Source organism: Eumetopias jubatus, unplaced genomic scaffold (genome assembly GCF_037043125.1).
Source record: "Eumetopias jubatus isolate StellerSeaLion01/CBP00866 unplaced genomic scaffold, mEumJub1_p1.0 scaffold_12, whole genome shotgun sequence".
Lineage (NCBI taxonomy): Eukaryota > Metazoa > Chordata > Mammalia > Carnivora > Otariidae > Eumetopias > Eumetopias jubatus.
Genome location: NW_028274818.1, coordinates 18,958,065 through 18,985,509, shown reverse-complemented (window position 1 = coordinate 18,985,509; position 27,445 = coordinate 18,958,065). Strand labels below are relative to the sequence as shown.

At 32.6% G+C, this 27,445-nt stretch overlaps 1 protein-coding gene across 2 annotated transcripts in view; it reads left to right on the top strand.

Annotated features, from left to right (window-relative positions):
* The first annotated feature begins 218 nt into the window (after positions 1-218).
* Positions 219-27,445, top strand: part of BRINP3 (BMP/retinoic acid inducible neural specific 3) — a 364,729-nt gene continuing 337,502 nt past the window's right edge. Inside the window, exon 1 of one of the 2 annotated variants that reach the window (XM_028104768.2) lies at positions 219-454. In XM_028104768.2, coding sequence (XP_027960569.1) covers positions 219-454 — 236 coding nt within the window. The remainder of the gene's footprint in view (positions 455-27,445) is intronic. The other variant, XM_028104769.2, reaches the window with a different exon arrangement.

The following is a 27,445-nucleotide window of genomic DNA, read 5'->3' as shown; positions in this document are numbered from 1 at the left end:
TCCGAAAAAAAGATATTACTTTGTTTTACTTAGTATTCACTTTCGCTATCATCTAATTTGAAACAAATGATATTAGATTTAACCAAAAAGGAATTTCCCACCTCAGCACCTGAATTGCTAGAAAAGAATCTTCTAGGGGCTAACTAATTGCCTGTGTATTTTGTCTAGGTGTTGAGGGAAAGCTAAGAGAATGAAGGCTCTAAATCCCCAGTGGAAGCATGATATGGCGGAGCAGAGCTGGTGCTGAATTGTTCTCTCTGATGGCTCTATGGGAGTGGATAGCCCTGAGTCTTCATTGCTGGGTTTTAGCGGTTGCTGCTGTTTCGGATCAGCATGCCACAAGCCCCTTCGACTGGCTCCTCTCTGATAAGGGACCCTTCCATCGCTCACAGGAATACACAGATTTTGTGGACAGAAGCCGGCAGGGATTTAGCACAAGATACAAGATATACAGGTATGAAGCAAAGGGAAAGCAATTATAGAGATATCTTCCTTGAAAGTTGTATGTAATTAAGTTTCTCTAAGGGAAAGTTTCAGACGGGAAAGGGTTATTACCGGAAGGGTTATTATTTACCATTCACAAGTACTGTTTTCTTGTTATTTAAAAGTATTTCTTATAAATGTAACAAGCTATTGAAAACAACAACAAAAAAAGCAAAAAGCAAAACAAAACAAAACAAAAACTCAAGAAACTAGTAATGGTGACCGGTTGTGCATCACTCTCAAATTCTAGGAATGTTACACTCCACTCCCTAAAGTAAATTCTAATTAACTTTGAGGTTGAGTTTATCATTTTAAATAGCCAAATGCTTCAATGAATTTTCTTGAGATTCCTTTCTACCTTATACCATGCTATGTTACCTTTTTTTTTTTTTAGTTTAAATGGAAATGGTATCTTCTACTAATCACTGAGAAGTTAAGTCACCTCATTCTTTTTCCCCTTAAAGGTAAAAAGGAGAAAATGGCAATGGGTTAAAAAGAAGTAGCAGATAAATGTGACACACTAGCAAAGGCCAAGAAAAAGGAGGGGATTGAGATATACGGCCTTTAACTTTTACTGTTCTTATACATTTGAATCTAAGTAAGTTATACAAAAGGAGTCATATATTAAGTCTAACAGACTGCCTGCTTCCCCCAAGCCCAGTGAATCCATTAAATAGAAGAGTGTACAAATGGTTCCCTGACTGGATTAGATTGTATTGATCTTTGCCATAAAGAATGTTTTATATAAAGTTATCAGATTGGGTTGTTTCTTCATGATAGAAATTTACAATTCCCAGCAGTTGGTTTTAGCATTTATGTAGAAGCAAAACTGAGTATTGTATTTTTGTGTCTGTATCTACCTAGATATTGTTATATAAATATTTTATTTTATGTTGTATGTGCACCAGAGGGCACTGTGCTTCTGGTCTGTATGTAGTCTTTTATACAGCGTTGTGAGAAATTTATAAATCCTATCAGCAGTGCATATTTACAGAACAGACTGAAGGTACTGAGCAAGTTCCATGAAATCGCACTGCTCTATGTGTGTGTGTGTGTGTGAGTGTGTGTGTTTAATAAGAAATCCCTTTGTCTAGGCAGTCAGAGCATGGTCACGGGTCTATAAAAAGATTTATCCTAATTTTAAAAAGATGACTTGACAAATATTAAAGATTTTCTTTCTGAAGTGCAGCAGGAAACAGTCAATATGATATGATTCTAGCTTATTCCTTTTTACATGTATTTGTTGGTTTAGCCAGATTTCCTTTACAAATTGTGTGGAGCTGCTTGAATTTAAGATTTTAAGAATGTCTAATATTTCAGCATCTTGCAAGAGGATTTTTAACAGTCTGTCAAACAAACTAACCCAGAGTGTGTCTCCATGATCTATTGGCATCTCTATTGGGAGGTCTGAGGTGTTGTCTGGTGTGTGATTGTTTGGCTCAGCTTATTGGTCGATGAGCTGTGAGTTGGAAACATGGCTTGACATGTCTTTAGAGGTTCTAAGTTGAATGAAACAGTCATTATTTGGATCGCCGTAGTGAAAGGTAATGAAAAATTATGCCTCGGGATGTGTTTGCAAAGCTCATATATAACCTTTAGTCTTTACGGGACTGTATTCTTTAAAGACCTTCATTAGCCCTATACTTCTCATCCTTCCTATGTTTTTGCCTTTGGGGTTTGAATAAACATGTATTGGACTTGTCTGTTTATAAACAATGGAATACAACATCCCTTTAGCCCTGCCAAGAGCAGGCTATAACTTCTTATGTTACCTTTGAAACATTGCTTAATGATGCTATATTTGTTGATGGTTGCTATACAATGAACAATATAATATATTTATGAGGGTTCCTTTTGTGTCAGAACAGTGAGATATTTCATTTATCCAACTAGTATTTACCTAAAATTCAGAGAATTCTATCCACCTATGCATCCAATATAATGGGTCGGTATTTTTCCTGGTGAAGTTAAACTTGTTTCTGAGATATTACAGAATTTCAAATTTAAGGATTAAAATAACTTTTTGCTGTTGTTTTTACTTTTACAAATATTTGTCTTAAAAAATAATTATTATAGACTTTATCTTTTATAAATGTTTGCCCTGAAATAATTTGTGAGTATTGAAGAGACACACCTGGAAAATTAATATTTTTCTATATTAAGTGCTAGAAGACCATTTTAAAAGACCACATAATTTCAAAAAGTGATCAGCCAGATTCTACTAGTGTTTATCATTACTGTCATAAGCTCCTTCATGTGGGGTGTTGCATTGATATAGTTTCTGAAAGGCATTAGTTCTCAATATAAAACCTATTAAGCCCATTAAAATAACTAGGTCAAATCTCTTTCAGTTGTCTTCATTTTAACTCCTTTGCCACCAACATGGTTTTCTTTTAACCTCAAATATAGAATAGGTAGATCATAACCATTGACCATTATTACTAGGATCATGATCAAGACTTAGAGGAAAAAAAATGTGCCATTATTTTTTTGACAAAGTGCATTTTTATCAATTAACAAGACTTATATTTGTATTTTTAAAGTGTTATAATTATAAAGAATTTTTAGATTTTGTTCTGAAACAACACTATGACTTAAAAAATGATTATTTTATGAGTAGTTCATTGAATTGGAAGAGCTAGAATGAACTTGTTAACACCTGTTATTTGGTTAACACTAAAAATTGGGTTTTTAGTCATCTTTCCCTCTTAGCTGAAGATTGATAATAGGACCTAAGCATAGGTATTTTAAGTACTCTCACTTTTAGAAAATGGGCTATCCTTAGAGAAATTTTGCCCACTCGAAAGCATAGAATAGTAGCACACTTGGTTCCTTAATAAGTTGGAGCCGTGTAATTAGTTATTATGACTAGAAATGCCTTTAGGCACTATAGCCACTAGCAAATGCATAATTTGTTCCAGGCCTGGAGATTCTCATTCTTTTCACAAATTATAAGAGCTCTGGACAAGGGACTCACTTTAAGTAACTCAAACTTAGAGTTATCTTGAATCAGAACTGTAAGTTCTATGGTCATAGGGAGGTGATTTTTATTTCCATAAAAGAAACATTTCACACATGTAGATCTTCAAATATGGTGATACAACATAAAAGCCCTTTTTCTCTTTGCCAAACTTCTAATATTCTTTGCTTAAGCACATATATAAGTGAATCATAGGGAAAATTCTGATGTTTTTCTTATAATCTTCCAAGATAATATAAAGATATGTCCTATTACTACAATTAAATTCCTTGGAACAATTTTTCAAAACAAAATTTGAGTGAGAATAGGACACAATTAAAATAACTGCTAAATGCTGTGCCTTACTGGTTTTCGTGGTCATGTTCTCTGAAAAAAAAATTATATTTAAAAAATGATATGCAAAGGAAAAGATAGTCCAGAAAGATAAACAAATGTATGAACATTTTATATATGACAGGGGTATATGAAATGTATGGGAAAGGGTGAGCTTTTGAAAAATGGTATGCAATTTGGGTATCCATATGAGGAAAGCAGAAATCAGATCCTTTCCTCGTACCGTAGTTACAAATCTACTTTATATGGAATAAGGATCTACATAGAGAGGGAAAAATGTTGTCTCTAAAAGAAAACATATATTTTTAGAAAAAAACATGTATTTCATCATATTGGGATATGTAACAATTTCTTAAAACACCAGGGATTAAACATAAAACAGATACTGATCAATTCAGGTATATTTTATATATATATATATATGTTATATATAACATTAGGAACATAGCCACGGGTAGCAGCATGGATGAATCTCTGAAACAGAATGTTAAGTGAAAGAAACTGAACACAGGAAAAAACTGCACACAATATGATTCTATTGTAAGAAATTCACAAAACTAAATTATATTATTTAGAGATGCATATGTAAAGATGGTTGATAAACCTAAAGAAAAGCAAGGAAATGACTATAACAAAAATCAAGGTAGTGATTATCTCTATGAGGAAGTAAGAAGGACAGTATTTTTAGCATAGAACATGAGGGATTTCTAAGAAAATGACGACACTGAATTTCTTAAAATGGGTGATCATTACGCTGGTGTTCTTTAGATTCTAAATATTTATTTTAGACAATTAGTCATATAGTATTTTATATTTCACAATATAAAAAACTTTAAAAGTAAGTAAATATTGTGTTAGCTTTGAATTGAAAAAAATGAAACCCTCAAGTTAAGTAAATTAATTTTTTCTTTTGAATTGTTCCTAAATTCAATATTTATTATTAAAGTTTATTAAACTCATAAATTTTATGGAAATATTTAGTTATAAGAGCAGTATATGCTCCATTATAGTTTAGTGTCTATACATGCATTCATGTGCAAAAATAAAATTTTTGCTTGTTTGTTGTTTACAAAGACCTTCCATATTTTTTTTAAAGATTTTATTTATTTATTCATGAGAGACAGAGAGATAGAGGCAGAGGGAGAAGCAGGCTCCCAAGGAGCAGGGAGCCTGATGTGGGACTCGATGCCAGGACTCTGGGATCATGACCTGAGCCGAATGCAGACGCTTAACCATCTGAGCCACCCAGGCTCCCCAGACCTTCCATATTTTTATATGTGATTTTTGCTATAGCCTTTCATTGATGGCATTATTATTATTTTTAGAAGATTTTATTTATTTGAGAGAGGGAGAGAGTACGAGGGGGGCAGGGTGAGGGGAAGAGAGAGAGAAAGAGAGAGAGAGAAGTGGACCCCCCGCTGAGCAGGGATCCTGACTTGGGTCTCTATCCGAGGTCCTGACTCAGAGCTTGATCCCAGGTCCTGACTTAGGGCCCCATCCCAGGAGCTGAAGGGATATGCTTAACTGAGCCACTTAGGGCCCCCCATTGATTATTATTATATCAATTACAAAAAGCTAACATTCAGAGATTTTAAATAATATGTCTACAAACAGCAAACATTAAAAAACTTATATTTCTAATTCAAATTCAATGACCATTTTACTACAATTAAATAAAACAAACATAAAAGCCCCCAAAGATAATTGACTAACTTGTTGATATTCAAAAACCAAATCCATTGTACTACTCTTGTTTCTCTGTTTGCATATATTAGTCAGCTTTGCTCAGTAAATATATCCTTCTATCTAATATGCATTCTCTGTTGCCAGAGACCGAATAAAATTGTGTTAGACTGTTGCATTTAAGATTTCCAATGTGTCTGGCCTCCCCATCTCAACAACCTTGTGTATTACGTCTCTCACTGACTCAGGGCTTGGCCATCCATGTTGCTTCAGTTGATGTGACATCAGCAAGTATGATGCAGGCAACATCTTATGAAATGCTTGTTGCCCTGAATTTTATCTGAAACTACTCTGTGAAGAGGTTCCCTCTAGACCAGTAGAGGAGCTGAGGCCACATGGAGCAGAGGAGAACCAGACCAGTTGATGTTCTCTGGACCTGATAGGTATCAGAGAGAAACAATCACCGGACAAGTAATGAGGCCATTTTAAAATATTCAGCCCAGGCCGAACTGGTAGAAAACGGAAAATACATGAGTGCCCCTAGGCATAGGAACAGAACCATCCTGCTGAGCTCAGCCGATATCGTTCATTCATTCACAGACTCATTAAAACAAACAAACAAACAAACAAAACAACACAAAACAAAAACAACTTGTTTTAAGCCACTAGGTTTGGGGAAGGTTTCCATGTACCATATGTAATTGATGAAAGTATTTTTTATCAGGAATATAAATTGGACAGGTATTTATTAATGATACCATAAATCATATGAAATGGTAAAGATAGCATCTATTATAAAGAACTTCTTTATTTAAGGATGCATACATTTTTAAATGAAAAAAACTAAGAGGATTCTAGCTTAAAATGTCTTCCAAATAGTAATTCTTGACACAAACACCTTACATTTCCTCCTAAAGGACTATGAATCCATGGAAGGAGGTGAAGTTGGGAGGAGAATAAAAACTCATAACAACACAAGATTATAGTTGACACTTTATTTTCTGCCAAACTATGAAAGGCATTTCAATAGTTATAAGATTCAGTGATTAGCAAACGTGTTTAAATGCATTAAGATAGAGCAAGCCGAATAGTCTTGACAAAGGTGATTCTTACTTGAAATGTAGCTGGGAGCTACACACTCAACTACCTACTCAGAAACCTGGAGTTGGCACTTAGAGGATACTATGCAGCCCTCTCTCTATATTGCAAGACCTTGCTTTGTGATGTAACCAGAGTATAAATAATTGGTTTCTTTCTTTTTTTTCCAAGTTTTTATTTAAATTTCAGTTAGTTAACATGCAGTGTAATATTAGTTTCAGATGTAGAGTTTAGTGATTCAATACTTACATGATTTCTCTCTTTCTTACCATGTTTGGAAATGGTAGTTCCCCAAAATAATATGGTAGGTAGAGAGTTCCCAGTTAAGTATGACCCATATAATATGTGGGACATACTTATACTAAAACAAATCATTCATTATTTATTTAAATTGCAGTTTAACTGGTTGTAATGTATTTTATCGGCTCTATCCGGTAACTCTATGAGGAAAAAGGTGATTACTGACATTGATGATTATGTATTAATGACAAGGGCTCTCAGAAGTAAATTAGGAATAAAAAGAGAAAGAGCCCTGAATGTAGTCAATAGAGTTTCTCATGGACATTTTTTGTTCATCCTGTCAAAGAAATTAATGTCAGGGTAGCTCTTGCATTAGATGAAGACAGCTACACACTGACAGTTAAGCCCAAACTTCTACATACCAGTGCACCCCAGCAAACGAAGAGTAAGTGGGAAAAAGTGGGACTCACATACTGTCTCTTAGAAAACTCTATGTATTGATAGAGCTCTCCATTCTCTATCACATAAATGAAGTAAGACAGTAATAGCACCTTTGGGTTTGCAGTATATGACAGAGTGCATGTCACATTGGAGGGAGACCATGCTCACAGGAGGAATAAAGGAACAAATAAAAAACTGGCAGAACAAGAGGAATAAAAAATTACCATAAAAATTCAGTGGAAGAGATGACCTCTTTATGATTCCCCCCCTCAATTGCATATATACAAGTATTACACACATGTACACTTTGTCTGTCTTCTCCATATGTTGTAAGAAACTGTGGTATCTACAAAACAGAAGAGATGGTAAGAAAAAATAATCTGAAAAGAAAAGGGAATTGAGTAAGATAGCATAATAATGCAAATAAATCAAATGCAGCAATAAGAGTAAAATACACAAACAATGAATCATGGGACACTATATCAAAAACTAATATGTAATGTATGGTGATTAACATAACAATAAAAAATTTAAAAAAGGTGTAAAATTCACATTAAAGACCATTACACACAGTAAGTGTAAAAATTGCAAGGATGGTTATAAAATTGCATGGAAATGTTAAAATATAATTCTTGGAGGATGCAATAATTAACATGAAAGATCATGATTAAATCACATGGGTCTAATAAGCTCAATTGACAGAAAAAAATACCTAAAAGAAAAATCACGTTAAAGACAGTAATATCTTAAAAAATTTTTAAGTGAAGAGTCAAAATTTTTATTTACTTAGATTCTGAAAGTAGAAATGGGAAAGAATAAGTTTAAATGTCATTGCAAACCTTAAGGGTAACAACTGGTGTATACAAAAAGCATCATTTAGATCTTAAAATTTACTGCTACATATAAAAACAAACATAAAAAATGAAAATGATAAATATAACTTAAGACAAGGTGACTGCAGAAAAACCAATTATATCAATGTAATGAATGCATGTATGTCAAGATCTAAACATAATTACTGCATTTGGATTAAAACATTTATTTGATTATGCTATTAGCAGTTATTTAAAACAAAATTACACCTAACATAAAAGCCAAAAAGATGATCAATTAATTCTCTTACAATCCATATAATACTATCTAATGAGTGGTATATTATACTAGACCTTCTAAAGGCAGTTAAAAAAATCGTAACTGTCACATGAAATTTTAATCTACTATTCTTATTCTTCATGGATGAAATAGATCACACACACACAAAAGCAGTATAGGAGTGGGAAAAAGCAGATAACTTGAGTATTGAATCTAGTACAATTGTATTATATATAGAATCGTACATGCTGAACATGTAATGCTAAACATGATATTCTTCTTAAACACATATGTGGGATATTTATGAAATTTTATTTATTTTAGTGCATGCAAAAATTTTCAACACAATATACCCTTACATTTTAGAGTTTTTGAAATCTTGCCACATAGCTTTAAATTAGTTTTTTTGAATATAAATTAATTTAGCTACTTGCTCATAAAATGGTAAATTCAGAGATTTAATGACATTATGATTTTACTCTAAAATATATTTAATACTATGAGAAATTCTTTCATACTTCTTCAAATACAAAGTTAAATAAAACAATAAAAAAACTCCAAAACTCTAAAGTAGAAAGTATGGCTCAAATGATTTCTCTATGATTTTACTTTTTTAAACTCTAAACCTGTGGAATATAAAGATTTTAAGTACATGTATCTAAGTGTTTACTTTATCTCTGGTTGGAAAGTTTTATAGACTTTTTATTACATTTTTCTGTAATAAGTATGTGTGATTCTATGATCAAGAAAGATACTTAATGTCATTAAAAATATTAAGATCAGACACACTTGAAAAACGACTTCCAAATAATTAAGAGTGAAATAATTAGGATTTACCAGGATTATTTAAATAAAAGTTAAGAATTAAGTTTAAAAAATGAAGCACATTCTCTCTTTGAGTCTTCACACTTATTTTCAAAGTAATTATAATAAAACAACTTTATATCACAAAGAAGAACTATAAAATAAGTCAGCAACGTTTAATGGAACAGAGAGTATAGACAAGAAAAAGGAAAAACATAGGACTAAATGCTGTTTTCATTATGTGAAAGTGCTTTCATATGTGACTTCATTTACTTCCCCAACAACCCTAATATAATAATTCCCATTTTACAGATTAAAAAATAAAAACATAAAACTGTTGTTCTTTTTTTTTTTTTTTTTTTTACTCCTAGTATTCCTGAAGGTCTCTTCCATTGTACTTATGCCATTGCACTAAAATCACCTGTTAACTCCCTGAACCGTGAATGCCTTCAAGGCAGGACTTTTCCATCTTTTTATTTTATATCTATTTCCTTATTATCATTACTATTCTATTTCTTTTTCTTTAAAGATTTTATTTATTTATTTGACAGAGAGAGACACAGCGAGAGAGGGAACAGAAGCAGGGGTGTGGGAGAGGGAGAAGCAGGCTTCCCGCGTAGCAGGGAGCTGGATGCGGGGCTCCATCCCGGGTCCTTGGGATCATTGCCTGAGCCGAAGGCAGACTCTTAACCACTGAGCCACCCAGGTGCCTCTATTATTCTATTTCTACATTTTTATCCATCTTTATATTCCTGGAGCAAACCAATTGCTCACTCATCAAAGATGTAGGGTTTACATTTGGGGCTGCTTGGTCCCAAAACCAATGCTTATGCCATTGAAGATCCCCTCTTGACTGTAAGCAGGGAGACATGAATTGTTCTCTGTCTTTGTTACTGACCAACTAGGCTACCTCAGATTTTATAAGTTAATTTCTCAGACTTCAGTATCCTTTTTTTTGTAAAATTAAGGGTGCACTAGATCTCTAAAGATCCTTTGAGTTATAAAGTTACATGCTTGTAATCTCAAAAGTAAAATGGGAAAGTATCAAAACAAATAGATAAGCTTAAAACTTAAAAAATCAACTGTGGTTAAATCTGCTATGTGTATTATTCCTTCTTTTGCAAAAGTTGTTTATAAATACTTTTTAAAAAGTAAAATCTGAGAATCTTTTATATTACTCTGTGTTTATACATACTTAAGTATCAATTTTATAATAATTTCCCCCCTACACCCCACCCGAATTTTTTTCTATTTCTTATATGTTCTATTGAAGAGGCTGTAATGGAAGGAAGCTATTTTTCCTCGTTGGTTGACTTTCTACAAATCATTCCATTAGTCTTGTAGCACACTTTATAGTACAATGATAAATTAGGGAGAATATTCTAGACAGTGATTTTATATATAAATAACCTAAATTTATTTGATAGTTAATATTTATTCAACACCTCTATTTAGTTACATCTCTAATTTTGAGATTAAACCATATGATAAATTTAACATTTTATTATTTAATTCTAATTCACAATTGAATATACATATCAATTCATACTTTAAGTGTCCTTTAGCCTTTATTGGGAAAAGGGTGGCTCAGTTGGTTAAGCGACTGCCTTTGGCTCAGGTCATGATCCTGGAGTCCCCGGATCGAATCCCACATCCCGCTTCCTGCTCAGCAGGGAATCTGTTTCTCCCTCTGACCCTACCCCCTCTCATGCTCCCTCTATCTCATTCTCTCTCTCAAATAAATAAATAAAATCTTTAAAAAAAAGAAATAAAATCAAAATATTAAGTAAAGGCTTTAGGATTTATAATTGACTTTCAGAAAAGCTAGTTCTTAATGGAGATTGTATATATTCTCATGATTATAAATAAAAGGCATGCTTTGTCATAATTTCTATAATTTATAAGTAATAATTTTTAGTCTTATAGTGCATTCATGTTTGTTGCTATTAAAATGAGAAAATGAACAGGACTGCCAGTTTACAGAATTATTTACAGAGAGGAAATAACAATGCTTATTTTTTGGCATTCAAACATTATTTTGCCCTCTCTAGTTCCACCTTACCAAATCCTTCAGTGTCATCTCTGTGGTCTTCTTCCAAATAAAATTGCCAAAATTATCAGTATTGTTTTCTATTGGTATCACTGTTCTGGGGCTTTTGAATTGTTAATATGTATTTTTTTAAATCAAGCACTACTCCAAAAATACGAGGTTTTAAAAATTGAGGGGGAAAAAAAAACGAATAATAATCCTTTTTCTAGGGTTTTTTGTGCCTATTAAAATGGACTGTTATTTTAAAAAGCCATTTGCATTATATTTCTCCATTATAAGTAAGAAAAGGTCCTAAATAAATTTATTATGCTTTTTCTGCCTTAATATAAAATAATTAAAGTAATTGCCATTTAATTGCAATATTGAAAAATCCAACTTTTAAAATATTAGTCAAAAGATTAAGATTATTACCTCTTTTACTTTAATAAGCATGTAATGTGAATCATGGTAAAATATTAGACCTTCACCTTCAAATTGTACTTTCCAAAGTTAAAGCTAAAATTTGTACTGAGTATTTGTAGTTCATAATAGATTTTATTTGATTAATATCTATAATTCAACCATTCTTTTACAGAAGTAGCACATTTTAATTTTTTTTAGATTACTTTTTCTATAAATTGCTTATTTTTCCCATTATTTTCAATTAGAATCAAAATTCCATAATCTGCCTTAGGATGTAAGAATTATCCAGTAAATTTCATCCAGCTTAGAGAAGAGTCTTACCACCAATTAAATAGTAATATTTAACCATGAAATTGTTAGACTGAAGTCTAACAATCTAACTCAGACTGAAGTGGCATATGATAATATGTAGTAGTTCAACAAATTTGGTTGAAAAAAATTACACAAAGGATGTTCATATATATACTTTTTATTGAAGTATAGTTGACATACAATATTATATTAGTTTCATTTGTGCAAAATAGTTATTTCTACAATTCTGCGTTATGAAATGCTCACTACAGTAAATGTAGTTACCAACTGTTACCGTATAACAGTATCCCAATATTATGAACTATATACCCTATGCTGTACTTTTGATCCCCGTGATTTATTTATATTATAACTGGAAGTTTATGCCTCTTAATCCCCTTCACCTATTTTATGCATCTTCCCAACCCCCTTCCCTCTGGCAACCACTGGTTTGTTCTCTTTATTTATGAGTCTATTTGTTTTTGTTTGTTTGCTTGTTTGTTTTGATTTTTAGATTCCATATATAAGTGAAATTACATGGTATTTGTTTTTTTCTGTCAGACTTATTTTACTTAACATAATGCCCTCTAGGTCCATCCATGTTGTCACAAATGGGAAAATTTCATTCTTATGACTGAGTAATATACCATTGTATATGTATACCACATCTTTACCCATTCATCTGTTGATGGACACTTCAGTTGCTTCAATATCTTGACTATTGTAAATAATCTTGCAATAAACATAGGGGTACATATATCTTTTTGAATTAGTGTTTTTATTTTCTTTATGTAAATACCCAGAAGAGGAATTACAGGTCATATTGTAGTTTTATTTTTACTTTTTGGGGGAAACTCTATACTGTTTCCAGTGTCCACACCAATTTACATTCCTACCAAGAGTGTGTGAGGGTTTCTTTTTTTCCACATCCTTGCCAAAACTATGTTTTGTTTTTTTTTCTTTTTGATACTAGCCATTTTGACTGGTATGAGGTGATAGCTCATTGTGGTTTTGATCTACATTTACCCAATGATTAGTGATGCTGAGCATCTTTTCATGTGTCTCTTGGCCATCTGTATGTCTTCTTTGGAAAAATGCCTATTCAGGTCCTCCACCCATATATTCTTAATCTTGCTTTCATCTATTTCTCTAAATATTCTAGTAAACCAAAGCAGTATAAAAAGTACACTATTTATAATGTCAAAATAGGAAAATATTAATAAATCATTTTAGTTTAAGTGTAAAAGCTAATAAACTTGAGTATAGTAAAAAGAGAAATGTTTATGCTCTTCAGTACTGTTAAATTACTAAAGGCTCTCTGAATGTTTTATTGGTAGTCAAGAAACAGAAGTTTCCACAATATTTGAAAGTACAGTTGATACTTGAATAACATGGGTTTGAAATGTGCAGGTCCACTTATATGTAGTTTTTTTTCAATGAAGACTTATAAATGTATTTTCTCTTATGATTTCTTATTAACATTTTCTTTTCTCTAGCTTACTTTATTATAAGAATACAGTATATAATACATAAAGCATACAAAATATTTGTTAATCACCTGTTTAATTTATCCATAAGGCTTTCAGCCAAGGGTAGGCTATTAGTAGCTAAGTTTTGGAAGAGCCAAAAGTTATACAGATTTTTCAGCTGTGCTTGGAGTCAGTGCCCTTAACTCTCCCATTGTTCAAGGGTCAACTATATATATATATACACAGACATATGATTACTTTTCGTGTCTGACTTCCCTTTTTTAAAGTAATTTCCTCCCCTTTTCATATATGTGCAGGCTACCTCTTCTCTTCCCTTTTGATACAATTGAAAAGAGGCAAAGAGAATGGCCTTACCATGTATTTGCATGTCCTTTTTCTAGCAGACATTTCTCAGGCTGCTCAGTTAAATAGATATTAACAGCTAACTAATTAAACTATCTCTCCTGTCAGCCTGAAATTAACAAAGGCTCTGTTTTTCTGCAGCTTTGTGTGTTATCTTTTCTTAAAGACACACACTACTATCATCCCAAAACATAATAGAAAAATAGATTTAAATAAATACACCTGATTAAAATATATAAAGTATTTCCTCACAATATATAATCTTTAAAAGATTATTATATGAAGAGTGATTTTTCACATTTATCACTAAACTCATCACACATAAAAATACTTTTCCTTGTTTGTTATAAAAAAAACAGATAATTTATTTTTTGTAATTATCTTTTCAGAAGTGAGATTTTTTAATATTAAATTAAAGGTTCTAATAATTAAAATTGTCCTTAAAATCCATTTACCCAAATCATTTTGGTTCTACTGCATGCTCTTTGTTATGTCCTTGTTTTACATGTTGTGTTCATATCTCATATAATGTAATATAAAACATTTTTAGTCATTTGACAAATCTGTAAAGAATTTTGTTTTTGAACATTGTAAACTGACACTTTGTTTTATTTCAAATCTGCACATTTCAAAAGAATGTCTCCTATATATTCATTTGCATTACTGATAATTTTAGCTGAATAAGAGTAAAAATAGATCTCTCAATCACATCCTGAGAAACCCTTCCACAACTAGATACATTTCAAACTTTGTAAATGTTCAAAGTCCTTTATCAACAATTTCAAAATCTCAAAGCTCTGAAAATGAGCCATTCTCTTCTAGCACACATGACTTGAAAACCTTCCCTGACCTGGGCAGATGTGAAACTATTTATAGTTTTTATTTTTGTACTTAATGCAAATATTCATATGTTTCATTGCAGGGATATTGATCTATTTGATGATGGGCTGATGCCCTTTGCCACTAAGGATATTGCAAAACATACACAATGTCTACCTTATTTTTCTTCTAAAATCTGAAAATCTCTGAATTCAAATGCATTTAACTGCAAAGGCTTCAGATAGAGCACTTTGGATCTGTATTAACCTCCTAGTTCTTCCCCAGCTTCTGCATTAGGATAATATTTTTGACCATGTTAAATGCAAACAGCACAGTTGGATCCCACAAGGTGTGTTTTGTTGTCTCAGGTATGGGATGGGGAGGATTTGCAGGTCCAAATGGAGGGGGCCAAGGAGAGGATGGGCTAGGATGTACTGTTAGGAATGGCTCAGATAGCAGGGGAATCAGGTGGGAGCCACAACTGTGGCAATCACTCTTCCCAGAGAAAGCCCTATCTCCAGGCATCTCAGGAGTTATATGGGACCAGCAGAATCCTCCTGTGATGAGAAATACTTGTATGCCACCCCCACTCCCCCAGGCTCCAGATTCACCTGTAGAAAGTCTGGCTCATGCCACATATCAACTAAACCTCATTTCTCCTCAAAAGATCTCCTGATAACCCTTAGAAATCTTACAGAATACCAACTGGTTTGTTGCTCTCTTAGGCTAACAAGCCCATGTAAGGAGGAAATGAAATACATTTTTCTATTCTTACCTAAACATGTAAAAAATTCAATCCAGGACACTCCTTTTTCATTTTAAATATTGAAATTATATTCATAAATTCTTATTTTTAAGTTGTGACCTTGTAATTCTTATGTTCTATTGAAAAGTTTTTTTATTTTTTATTTTTTTAAATATTTTATTATTTATTTATTTGCCACAGAAAGAGAGGCAGCGAGAGAGGGAACACAAGCAGAGGGAGTGGGAGAGGGAGAAGCAGACTCCCCGCTGATCAGGGAACACAATGTGGGACTCAATCCCAGGACCCTGGGACCATGACCTGAGCCGAAGGCAGACGCTCAACTACTGAGCCACCCATGCGCCCCTACAGTTAGCATTTTAAGTAACAGATAAATATCAGGCATTATGAAGGGGATGATGACACCCCTATTTGAGTTAACCTTGAACTGCTCAGATTTATTGAATTGATACCTTATTGCAGGTTTTGATACAATGTGTAATTGGTTCTTAAGTTTGTATTTTTTTTTTTAAGATTTTATTGATTTATTTGACACAGAGAGAGAGAGAGAGCACAAGCAGGGGAAGCAGGCAGAGGGAGAGGGAGAAGCAGGCTCCTGGCTGAGCAGGGAGCCGGATGCGGGGCTGGATCCCAGGACCCCGGGATCATGACCTGAGCCGAAGGCAGATGCTTAACGATTGAGCCACCCAGGTGGTCCTGAAAAGTTTTTTAATCTTTTTTAGTTGATCTTTAATTAAGGAGTTAAATTACTTATTTTTGGCATTATGTTAATTAAATCCCACTCTATGAGTGGAGAGGTAAAGACAGCTCCTAGTAGGATAGAAAGAAGATGAATTGGCATTATAAAACTAAGGTTTCAGGCCTGCATTTATTATTTACTTTTTGTGTAAACCTGGAAAACTATATCACCCCTCTGTTCCTCTGAATCCTCATCTCATAAATGGGAAGGACAGGAGATTCTGTAAGTTTATTTCTCACTTTGAGATTTAGCTGAAGCAAAGTTCTCATTCATCATCTTTCTGACAGAAGCTATTTTATAATGTTAATGATTATTTAGGGTATTATTACAGCATATAGAAATTAAATATAAATGTATATAATATGCCACAGAACTGGCGGCATATTTTTTCTTTAGGATAAATATTTGAATTTGTTTTTTGTTTTGTTTTGTTTTGTTTTAAAGATTTTATTTATTTATTCATGAGAGACAGAGAGAGAGAGAGAGGCAGAGGGAGAAGCAGGCTCCCCACTGAGCAGGGAGCCCGATGCGGGACTCGATCCCAGGACCCTGGGATCATGACCTGAGCCGAAGGCAGACGCTTAACCATCTGAGCCACCCAGGCGCCCTTGAATTTGTTTTTAATATAAGTTTATGATTTAAAGAATTTTACTTAGTGAACACCATGTCTGAATATAAAGATCTCAGATTTTTCTGGAAAATAATTTCTAAAATTAATTATGTAATTTTTCAAGATAAGCATTATTAGTTGCTTCTAAAAGGAGAATGATATTTAAGGAATGTACACTACATGAATAAAAAATTAGATCTATTTGATGGCAAATAAACTCCCACTGTTGACTCTGCCATGAAAATTTCATTTTTTTATTTTATAAAAATTCCAAATAGTTGCTTCCTGTATTCAAACTCTAAACATTCACTGAATGCATTTTATATTATACTGTCACTTTCAAAAATATGATGTTTGATATCTGCCTGAAGAAATGCAGTCTAGTAAGATTCTTGAATGTTGCATTAGTACATTTTAGATTAAAATGGTTATTCAAAGTATTTTTCTGAAAAAACAAACAAACAAACATAAGGCATTGTGAGTGTTCCTTCCTTTTCACCAATAGAAAAATAATCAAAAAGACAACAAATAATGTGCCCATGACACAGGAACTTAATGTCCTGAGTCCTGTTTTTGCCCTTATTTATCTCCAGTTGCCTCATTAGAAGAAACAGGATCATTGTAGATATGATATGAACTTAATATTATATTTCATAAAGACTGAGATTCTCTACCTCTATTTCTGGCATCTTAACCATACTCATACTTTAATCTTTTCACTGGCAGTATTTGCTGTTGAGCTTTACTATTTAGGCCTTAGGTTTATCAAGTTATCTCCCTTCTGTTTCTGGCCTTAGTAATACTCCCAAAATAGATCATCACACAGTTCAACGTCTTTCTACCATTAACTTATTCAAAACACACACACACACAAACACAGACCTTCTAATAAAAACTAATAATGAACTGGCATTCTTCCTGCCTTGAAATAAACTTTAAAAAAATGATATAATGGCATATAACATTATATTAGTTTCAGGTGTACAACATAATGGTTCAATATTATTTTGCATTGCAAAATGATCACCACAAAAAGTCTAGTCAACATCTGTCACCATACATAGTCACAAAATTTTATTTTCTTATGATGAGAACTCTCAATATTCACCCTCTCAGAACCTCCACATAGGCAATATAGGAATATCAACCAGAGTCATTATGCTGTACATTATCCTTGATCTGGTTTTTAACAACCTGCCTTGTTTGGTTAAATATGAAAGAGTCTTATGCCATGCCTGTGCTATTTTAAACTTCAAAATAAATTAAAATCGGAAAGTCAAACTGAATCTGGGTACTAGGATTATATAAAAACACTTTATGTTAATATATTCAATTTATATTCAATTTAAGTTGAAATACTCTTCATTTCTTCTTCATTATATCTTCATGTGAGCATTACGCCTACTTATGAGCAACATATTTTTTACTCCTAGGAATAATGGAAGGTAGAATATAGGGTAAGTCACTTTCACCTTTATGTCTGTTGCCCTGAATTATTTCAGAACCAAAAGGGAAGAAACGTATCCACTTGCATTCTCTTCCTTTTCTGTGTCATCTCCCACACATACACACAATTCTGAAAATGATACCATTAGAGTAGATAGATGGAGCTAGAGAGTATTAGGCTAAGTGAAATAAGTCAAAGAAAGACAAATACCATATGATTTCCTCATATGTGAAATTTAAGAAACAAACAAATGAACATAGTAGGGGTGGGTGGGAAGAAAGGCAAACCAAGAAACAGACTCTTAACTTTAGAGAACAAACTGAGGGTTACTTGGGGGTAGGGGAACTATTGCTAAATAGTTGATGGGTATTAAGGAGGGCACTTGTGATAAGCACTGGGTGTTGTGTGTAAGTGATGAATAACTAAATTCTACACCTGAAACTAATATTACACTGTATGCTAACTAACTAATTTAAATAAAAATTTGGTGGGAAAAAAAAACAGAGTAGATAGAAGGAGTGATATCAAATCAGAAAAGACCTGGTCAATTTCTACTCTGCCCTAAGCAACCAGGGGCAAAAATGAATATAAGTAAACCTCAAAATACCAGTGGAATTGCTCTCTGGTATCTGAGATTGGTGGATCCTGTGAAGAGAAACAAGGAACTCCCACAGTAGGACTAGCATTAACTTGTCCTGTGCTTCTGTTATTACCTGCTTGATACCCAAAAGTGCCTCATTGTTAGGATATCTTAAGAGAAAACATTTCCTCTTCTTTGGTTAGTGCCCTGCTTTTCAATGGATCTTTGACCCAGGTCGTAGCTCAAACAAAATTGGTATTCACAAATCACTTATGGAATTGGATTTAGTATATATACCAGTATTTCCTAAATGTAGAACCTTTCTGAAAAATCATTCCAGTGTCTTTAAATGTTAAGATGCTTATGGGATTTCATGTAAAAAGCCCTCAACCCCAATGTAGTTTACAAGTTTAATCTAACAATGGAGTTCCATTGATAAAATGTAAGTTTTCCCAAAGTCAAGCAGTATGTCTTTTCGACAAGGTAATTCTGAAAATCTTGTTAATACAGAATAAATAATTGTGTCGTCTTGATTTTAGCACAGTTCACATACAGAAAGGGGTGATAAGTCAGAGGAAGAGAGAGTGAACAAGTGAGCTGTTAATAGGGTCATCTGGCATCTAAAGAAATGAATATGTGGTTTAAAAATGGCATTTAGGATTCTTTTCTATATTATTTTGTAACAAGACCACAATATTTTAGTTACTTTTATAATTTTTTGTTAAAACATTTAAAGGTTGTCTTTAATAACAGACAATAATCAAAGAAGGATTCTACAAAAACCCTTGGACTTGGAAGAGATCTTAGGGGTTATTGATTGGGAAGTTCCTACTTTTACAGTTTTGATTTTACTGTGAAATCTTGAAGAATGAAGGATTTGCTTTTCAAAATAACCTCTATGTAAATGTGACCCCCCATCATATTTATTTTAGCATACTTTTATAGTTCCACTATATATCTTACAAGGAAAAATTTATAGCAAAATCTTATGGAACATTATTTTTTAAAATATTCATTTATCCTGAATGCATTTTGTTGTCTACAATTCTATTAATGTAAAATTAAATGGGTCAGTTATATTTCCACATAATTTTTAAATGGTTACATTGTAACCATTGTAAAATGCCAAGAAGTCATTAAACATTTTAATAAATAATTATGAAAATTACTTATGTAATAACATTGTGGAATCCTGGCTTCCCAAAGTATTATCAAAATAACCTATTGATAAGACAAAGCTGATTTTATTCTCACTGCCACCATTTCCACAACAGAGATCCAATAGTGTCTCAGAGAGGAGAAGGTAAAGTTAGAATACTAATGAGGTTTTACAGTTTTGCTTATGTGGGTCTGTCAATGTGGGTAGTATGAAACTTAATTAGGATTGGATAAGGACCCTGGATGTAATAGTTTAGGACTTCTAGACAGAATGAGAGATGGATTTTGAGGCCAGGGATTCAAAGACTATTGGCAATAAACTATTGTTTGCTTTGTTTTGAAGAGTCCATAAGTCTATCAGGAAGATTCTGGAGTATACAGTAAAGTTATTTTAAATTTACCTTCCTGGGTAAGAATTTTCAGGAATTATAAAATTATGTTGATGAGGATGTTAATATAGACAGTAAACCACAGAGAGATGGTTCTGTCTCAGAAGTCTTTGGTTTTATTGGACATGGCCAAAAGAAAGTCTAGAAAGGTTAAATCATTTTTATCTATTTGGTGGGCAATAGGAATAGAGTCCAGGTATTTTGACATAAAATGTGCTATCTTAGCATTTTGTTGAAGAAACCTAATGAGGTCACTTATTATTTTTAGTAAAAATTTAATAATATGTAAAACTACAAAAACATATAGCCACTTTCTTTATTTATTTTTCAAAGATTTTATTTATTTATTTGACAGAGAGAGCAAGAGATCACAAGCAGGGGGAGCAGTAGAAAGAGAGGGAGAAGCAGGCTTCCCGCCGAGCAAGGAGCCCAATGCAGGGCTCGATCCCAGGACCCTAGGATCATGACCTGAGCTGAAGGCAGACGCTTAACCATCTGAGCCACCGAGGCGCCCAACATATAGCCACTTTAAATAATACTGATATAACAAATCCTTTGATCAGTTCTCACTAAGGTGAAGTTTGCCTTCATTAAAAGGGTAGAATTGGTAAGACTTACATAAATTATATTGGAATTACTTAATTGCCTGACAATTACCTGAGAGTATCAGCTTCCTGGGAGAAAACATAGTATCTCATTTATTATTGTAGCTCTCTCATGTAGCACAAAGTCTTGCACATAATATATGCTCAATAAACACAATAATAATGCAATACAAGCTTCCACCAGACAGCATTGAGTGTCTGCACTTCACACCAAGACATTTGCTTATTTTCAGTCATGGACAACTGAGCCAACTGAGTGTCATGATTCTGTTTGCTTGACATGATTTTCAATCATATATATTTTTCTATATTTAATTTTTCATTATATTTCATGAGATGAGTAATTCAGATAACTTTTTTAGAAATAGACAATTTTATTTAAGAACATATTTTTAAATGAATTATTAAGCACTATTTGTGTCACATATTTGCCATTTATAATTCAAAGATGTTAAGAGGCAAATTTGGATCTTTTTTTTCTCAAGTATGATAACTTAATTTGAGTGTCTCTCCCATACAGTATTGGTAATTTTTATCTAAGAAGGTCACAAGATTATTGGCCTTCTAGGAAAGATTGTTAACTATATAAATTTTAGGATCCTTAGCTCAGGAATTGTTCACCCAAGGATTGGTGCAAGTATACCAGAACACAATTAGATATTCCATTATTTCCAATTGGGGTAAAATTCCATGACTTTAATATTGTGTTTAAGACACGTGATTTCTGGACTTTAAATATGAAAGCTATTTTATATAGGGCATAATTTGACTTGCATGTGAATGAGAGCAGAAATAACATGTGGATAAAGAAGCTCTGTTTCATAGGAAACTGCTGGGGTTTATATATTTGTGATTTGCAGTTTTGATTATTTCCAGTACATCATTCTTCCCATCTGTATGTACATTTGTGTATGAATGAATATAGTTTGTTACTATGTTCTCCTATTACCTTCAATACATTCCTCTTAATACCATTATTTGGTTATTTTTGCTAAAAATGAATGCCTATTAGGGCTTATGGGTTTATGTGCAAATTATTAGTTTTTTCAATTCTTTCAGCAATGCAGATAAGCTTTTGAATGACATTTCAGAAGAAAATGCATAATATTATAGATTAATATTCACTTAATTTGCATTATCTGACAGAAAAACAAATACAGTTATGTAATAGGAAATTATTGAAGGAAATTGTGGTTTATGTGCAAAATTTGAGTATGAGTGCATTTTCCCATGAGATTTTTTTCTTTTTTTTTTTAAAGATTTTATTTATTTATTCATGAGAGACAGAGAGAGAGAGAGAGAGGCAGAGGGAGAAGCAGGCTCCCAAGGAGCAGGGAGCCCGATGCGGGACTCGATCCCAGGACCCTGGGATCATGACCTGAGCCGAAGGCAGACGCTTAACCATCTGAGCCACCCAGGCGCCCAACCATGAGATTTTTTTCATTGAAAATGAAATCATCTTTTTCAGTTTAATAATTTATGAAAATAATAATTATTTTTTTAAGATTTTATTTATTTGAGACATCTAGAACATGAGTGGGGGGCAGAGGGAGTGGGAGAAAGACTCCCCACTGAGCAGGGAGCCCAACTCGGGGCTTGATCCCAGGACCCTTAGATCAAGACCTGAGCTGAAGGCAGATACTTGAGCAACTGAGCCACCCTGACTCCCCCAAAATAATCATTTTTAAGAAGAAGTATTAAATTTCCGAAATAAAATTTCTGTATGAAATAGTCTCTTAAACTTGCATATAAATATTTGAGTGCAATCTATGCACATAGAATATCAAATGTACTTAAAATGAATTAAATAATAGCCACACTAATGTATTATTTAAACAAAATTTCTAATAAAATTCCAGAAATATTTTAAACTTAATAATGTTATGAGAATTTGGAAATGTACTGCACTTTTAGACATGGCTGCTCAAACTAACATTTTAGCTAAAGTGACATACATATATACATAATGTCATGCATTTTCTGTTTCCTGAGACCTTCTAGTAATTACCCCATTATCCTATAGTTCTATCAGACATATTACCCAGGAATTAGTTTTCTAAGAAAAAAATCTTCCATGATTATCATTTGAACAGGATAAATATATTTGAGTAGTTTACCGCACAATTATTTTGATTTTTTATAAATTATACAGTGAGATTGAAATGTTTCATTTTATAGATTGGCTCCAACAGCAAAACCACAACAATTGAATTCCTTGCTTCATAAGCTAAATTATGGCTTTTTGTCAATACTTCAGCATTCCACACTAAGAAGAAAATGTGCAATGCCATCATAGCCTCATTTTGTATCTGATGATCTTTAAATGTCATCAAGAATTAGAAATTATCCCTTATAATGGTTGAAGTTGCTAAGTCTAGATAAGAGAAACTCACCTATAAAATTAAAATATATTTTCATTATACAACTTAGCTATGAGGTTCTGATTTATTTCTTATTTCTGCATTCCTCCTTTCCCCCAAATTGGGGCCCTTTGACCTTTACCATCTGGAGTAGGCACAGTCAGCCCTTTGTATAAATCTTAGCCCAATCAAAAAAAAAGATGTAGATGGCTGTAGCTCTACATTGTAGGAGTGAGGCTTTACCCCATATTTTTCTAGTTCAACTTGAACTACACAGTTTCAGATTCTGGTACCTGGGATTCTACCTTTTTTTTTTTTTTTAAGAGTAAATAATAACCAGTATAGCAGTACTGGTACTTAGCATTCTGCCATGGTTTTCTGTTTAGGTCACAGCATTAATATTTCTCTCTCACTCTTAAATCTGACTGCTGGCAAAATGACTAATAACGATCTCTCTCATATGTGGAATTTAAGAAACAAAACAGATAAACATGGAGGGGAGATGGGAAAGAGAGAGGCAGAACCATAAAAGAGACTAACTATAAAGAACAAACTGAGGGTTGCTGGAGGGGAGATGGGCAGGGTATGGGTTAAATCGGTGATGGGTATTAAGGAGTACACTTGTGATGAGCACTGGGTGTTGTATGTAAGTGATGAATCACCAATTCCTACACCTAAACTAATATGACACTGTATGTTAACTAACTGGAATTTAAATAAAAACTTGGATAAAAAAAATAAAAGCAAAACTGACTGAGATATTTGAAAATCTTTTCCTCCAAGGATTCATCTAATCTCTGATAAAAGTCAAATTTAAAGTAAACATCTGTATTTGGTGATCAATGCTGACATCACTATAAAGAGAAATAGATCAGGCTAAAGTGAAGTCAGACTTTATTAGAAATGTTCCTGAATCTTCGAGACTATAAGAAAATACCTATAGACATAAAAGATTTCTAGAATCTTATCAAGAGTTTTATAATCTATACTAAAATAAAATAATCTTTGCATATATGTCTTTGTTCACATGCAACAACATATCTGTAGAACAAATGCTTATAAATGGCATTGTTCAATGAAATGCATGTAAAATTTTGCTATTGCTTCCAATGCCCTTATAGGTTAAAGTGATACGCTGGTTTTTTAAACTTGTTTGTCTTTATTATGAGTGAGTGTACAAATCTTGTTTTCTTGTCCCGAAAACCATCTGTTCATGACTTTTGACCCTTCCCTATCTTTGCTTAACTTTCATGTTTAAAGAAGTAAAGGTGACATTATGAAACTGAAGTAAAGTTTCTAAAAATTATATAGAAGATAAAAACTGTGAAAAGAAGTATTTTAATGAAAATGCCTAGAGAAGAAAATAGATTTGGTATTTTATCCTCTTCCTCTTCACAAAATCTATTGGCTTTAATACAAAAAGAGTGATCTCTTAATTAGTAGATCCAATGAACTCTTCTCAATTTAGTGACAGTATGGGAGTAGCTAAATAGAATAATAATTAAAAAGCATGGCCTAGGTTTGAATTATGGTCTTGTCAATTCAATAACTTGTAACCTTGAACAAGTCACTTAAACTCTCTAATTATCTGTATCATCATCTGTAAAATGAAGATAATGATAGTATTTATTTTACAGGTTTTATATGAGGATTCGGCTAAGTAATGCATGTCAGGAAAGCACTTAGTCTAGTGCCTGGCATAAAGTAAGTCATGTTCTATAATTATGATTATTATTGGCATCTTGTCAATGTATCATATGTTCCTCTTGACCACAGCTCAAGGTCTAAAACTCATTTTTCCTTTAGTCTCTAGTTGTAGGCACTTGCCTCTCCTCCTGTTTCTCTGATAACACTTAGAACTTCTTGCCTTATCCCTCTTCTTTCATCTCTTTAATGAATGCTCCTATTTTGGAGGCTATCATATTATATATGGTATGAAAGTTTCATAGTCACAATTCTGTCATGTTATCATTCTGATTAAAATCTTCAATGGTAAATTGATTTTGAAACCCCTCCGTCAGTTAATATCCAAAGATATAGTGTGCAAAAGAGAACACCATGTCTGCACTCCCATGTTCATTCCAGCACTATTTATAATAACCATGCTATGGAAATAACTCAAGTGTATGTTGACAGATGATTGGATAAAGCAAATGTGCTATATATACACAATGGAGTATTCAGCCTTAAACAAGAAGAAAATCTTGTCCTTTGAAACAGCATGACATTATGCTACATTAAATAAGTCAATTACAGAATACTACATGATTTCACTTTTATTAACTTTTATTCACTTTTATTTCACTTTTATTCACTTTTATTTTATTAACTTTTATTTCACTTTCAAATAGTCAAACTCATAGAAGGAGAGAATACCACAGTTAATGCCAGAGGCTGTGGGATGGGAGAAATGGGGAGCTGTTATTCAATGTGCACGAATTTTGGTTATGCAAGAAAAATAAGTTCTAGAGATCTGTTGTACCACATAGTGCCTATAATTAACAGTGCAGTAATGTGCACTTCAAAATTTTTTAAAATGATAAAGTTCATGTTATGTGTTCTTACCACAAAAAAACAGAAACCAAACACACATAAAAAAAGCCAACAGCAACAAAACAAAGAACAAAACAAGCGTCGGACTGTGTTGATTTCGCTATTATTTCCATTGTGAGGGTGATGTCATAAGGATATGTATATATTCAAACTCATCAAATGTACGTATTAAATATGTGCAATTCTTTGTATATCAATGATACTTCAATAAAACTGTTTTTTTAATGAATGGAAAGAAAGAAGAGGTTCAGCCATTTACCAAAAGCTCTGGATTGTCCAGAAGAAAAGACAGTGATACAAGTTTGAGCACAGACTTTTTTTTTTTAGTAGAAACACGAGTATATATTTCAGTTGTCAGGTATTAATAGAGAGCAAGAAATGGAACTAGAAACCATCCTTTTCCTGAATTAAAACCATAAAAATTTCTATCCATAATATATTTTAGTATCAATAGACATACTGGTTTTTTATTGTAGCTGTAACAAATTACCACAAACTTGGTGGCTTAAAACACCACAATTTATTACTTTATAGTTTTAAAGGTCAGATATCCTCTATATTTAAAAATAATTAAAATTATTTTATAAATGTGATCTAAATTCAGTTAGTTTTTGTACTTCATAGAAAGTGCTTCTTGTTGAAAGAAGACTTCCAAATTGTTCTTGCCTATATGATTTCTCATTTGTACATGTAATCCTTCAATGGGTCTTATTTTTAATATTCTGCATTAATTCTACATGAGCACATACAGGCACAGTATTTTAAATAGCTTGAAATTTAGGAGAACTTTTTTTTAATAAGAAGACGTAATTGCTTCTCTTATTTTTTTTCCCATATAAAGTTAAAAAACAAAAGCATACTACTGTCTAACCAGAAGAGAACACAATATTCCTTTGGCTAACACTAGTTACAAGCATGTTTTATTCCCCACGCATGTAGCTGAGAGGCATAGAACTGTTTTCAAAGCTCATCTGAAAATTTTATTTTATCAAATAAACAAAAAACATTTTTGATTTTAGGATTGTAACATTTTAAAATAGAAAGAAGAGTAAACAAATCTATAGATCAAATGTAAAAATTGGAGAAATAAATGGCAGGAAATTCAATGTTTATAGAGTGTCCAAGATTCTAGGGAATATACTAGATATTTTATACTCACTGGTCTTTCAGTTCTCATACTAATTCCTGAAATAAATTTTATTTAGACCTTTCCAAAAATGGCATAAGAGAAAGTTAGGAATTTACTTACAACATGATGCTGTCTTGATCCAGAATTCAACATTATATTTTTATAGCACAGTTTTCTATTTTTTTATTAATAAATTAATTGGTATTATATAGAGAATTTTAAACTAAGGAAAATTATGAAGAAAATGGAATGATTTGATTATCTGGGACAGGGCTTGGTATAAATATCTAAATTAGATCTATAAGCCTACCACCCAGAGACGACCAAATTTAACTTTTGGTTTATTTCCTTCTAGTATTTTTTCCAGCCATACTTTACACAATTGAGATTATACATTTTTTAATCTTAATTTTTCTTAAATTTTGTAACATAAACACTTCTGTTGGTACATTCTTTGTAAGTGTTATATTTTAATAAATACATCCAATTTAATTAGCTCACGTTCTCCCATAAGGTATAAGAAGGTAGAATGTTAGAAATTATACTATATGAAATGAAATCATG